The sequence below is a fragment of the Pteropus vampyrus genome, unplaced genomic scaffold (assembly GCF_000151845.1).
Source record: "Pteropus vampyrus isolate Shadow unplaced genomic scaffold, Pvam_2.0 Scaffold19, whole genome shotgun sequence".
NCBI lineage: Eukaryota > Metazoa > Chordata > Mammalia > Chiroptera > Pteropodidae > Pteropus > Pteropus vampyrus.
In genome coordinates this window covers 4,402,958-4,405,217 of record NW_011888800.1, presented here as the reverse complement: position 1 = coordinate 4,405,217, position 2,260 = coordinate 4,402,958, and the positions used below count along the sequence as shown (strand labels likewise).

The following is a 2,260-nucleotide window of genomic DNA, read 5'->3' as shown; positions in this document are numbered from 1 at the left end:
TTTGCTTAACATCTATGACATTATTCTAAAAATGATCTAGTTTTTTACTATTTGGTACTGTTTAGCTTATTCATATAGCCACAGAAATCTATTGACAGAGCTCTTTACTGGGCAAGGTCAATCTTGGAAAGGCAACATGGGGAGGCAGACCTCAAGGGGAAAACTGAAGAGAATCATTTCTCTCCGCAAGCTCTGCCATCTCCTAAGACTGACACATCTTGCTTCTTTTGCTCAAGGATATTTCTCGAGCATCAGTGGGGTAACACGTCCTCTGTCTCAAGTGTGAGAGATGGAAAGAGGAAGCATCTTAGCTTCCACAAGATGCCCCTGCTCAGTATCTTGGGCAGTGTGTTGATAAAGACATCTGGATTTATAAAACTTATATGGAAAAATAAGTAGCCCAGCAGTCTGATGAAAAATAAGGTGATGAAAAAAAGATATCGAAAAATCCTGAAAAGAGAAAGCCAAGATACTGTTAACCAGAGGTTAGAAAGCCTGCAACAAATTAATAAGTCATCTCTAAATGCATGTCTGGCTCCTTCTTGATATTCAAATGTCTCTTGCTCATTGTGTTCCATTTTCAACAACCGTTTATAAAGGCAGTCCCTTTCTATAAGCTGGCCTACCAGCTACTCTCTCCCCCATCACCATGTTTTCTTTTCTTTTAATTATTACTATCAGAAATTATCTTCTTTCTTTCTCTCTTTTTTCTTTTTTTTTGTTTCTGAAGATTGTTTTTACAAAGTAGTGGCACCAGTTTACACCCCACCGCAGGGTATATGTTTCTGTGAATCTGCATCCTCTCCAACACTTGATATGATCAGCTTTTGAAAATTCGGCCAATCAAATGGGTATAAAATAATATCTCATAATGGTCTTTATTTGCATTTTTCTGAACAGTGATGCCTAACAATTTTTCATAGGTTTATTGGTCTACTGTGTTTAATCTTGCCATTTATCTCCTAGGTCGTTTGGGCTTTCTTATTAATTGTAGGAGTTCTTTATATGTTCTTGATATATGTAGGCCTAAAAGATCTCCTATTTTCTATTAAGAGTTTGTGGTAGATAAAAATATGTCCACAAATTTTTTGATAGTTCTCCTCAATCGAGAGATTCCTTTCCACTGAAGTGTGGACTGGATTTAATGACTTTTTCCAAAATAGAATATACTGTTGTGGAGGTGAAAATGTATGGCTTCCTAGAGACTACATACTAAAGGCTTCATAACTTCTTCCTTAACTCTCAGGAGGAAACTTAACTCTCTAGCAGTCATATTGTGAGGACACAGAAGCAACTCTATGGAGAAGTCCATGTGATGAGGAACTGAGATTGCCTGCCAATAACCAGCAAAATTTTCCAGATGTGTATATAAATTACCTTAAAAATAGATCCTCTAGCCCTAGCCAAGCCTTCTAAGGACTGTAATTTTGGACAATATCTTAACTGCAGCTTCATAACAGAACCTAAGCAAGAACCGTCCAGCTAAGTGGTTCACAGATTCCTGACCCACAGAAACTGTGAAATAATAAATGTTAGTTGTTTGAAGCCACCAAGTTTTGGAGTAATTTGTTACATGGCAGTAAACAATTAATTCTGAGTTTTAAAAGATTTTTCCTTTGACATTTAAATTTGAAACCCATTTGCGTTTGCTTTTTGTATATACTGTATAGTAGTAATCCAATCTTCTTTTACTTGGATAACCATTTCCCCCCACCATATTTACTGAACAATTTTTCCTTTCCCCTCTGACGTACGATCACTGTCACATATCAAAGTTCTATATGTACACTGTTTCTGAGCTTTTTCTTCTGTTTCATTGGTAAATTTTCCCATTCCTGTGGTAATACTACGCTATCATAATTACTATAGCTTCATATTGTCTTGATATCTAGAAGGGCATGTTACCCACTCTTTGCTCATCTTTAAAGGTTATTTTTGATTTTTTACTTTTTCAAGTACGTTATTTTTTAGGATCATTTTATTCAATTCCATGACAAATATTTTGGGGTGTTTGGAATTGAATTGACTCTATTAATCATTTAGCAATAACTGATATATTTATGATAGTAAGTCTTCCTATCCATGACTGTGGTATTTCTCTGCTTTCATTCTAATATTTCCCATTGAATTTCTATACATTTTCCTATGGTGGTCTTGATTTCTTCTTTAACTGATAAATTATTTTGCCCTGGTGGTTTTAATATGATTTTCAGAAGCAAACCTTCATTGTTTTCTTTTCTGTATTACCTTATCCAGCTGT

The 2,260-nt window shown here is 35.3% G+C and overlaps 1 protein-coding gene across 1 annotated transcript in view; it reads right to left on the bottom strand.

The window, feature by feature from the left end:
- Window positions 1–251: 251 nt before the first annotated feature.
- TMCO5A (transmembrane and coiled-coil domains 5A) overlaps window positions 252–2,260 on the bottom strand; it is a 13,570-nt gene continuing 11,561 nt past the window's right edge. The window contains exon 12 of the mRNA XM_011355146.1: window positions 252–450. Within this exon, the coding sequence (XP_011353448.1) occupies window positions 252–450 (199 nt within the window). The remainder of the gene's footprint in view (window positions 451–2,260) is intronic.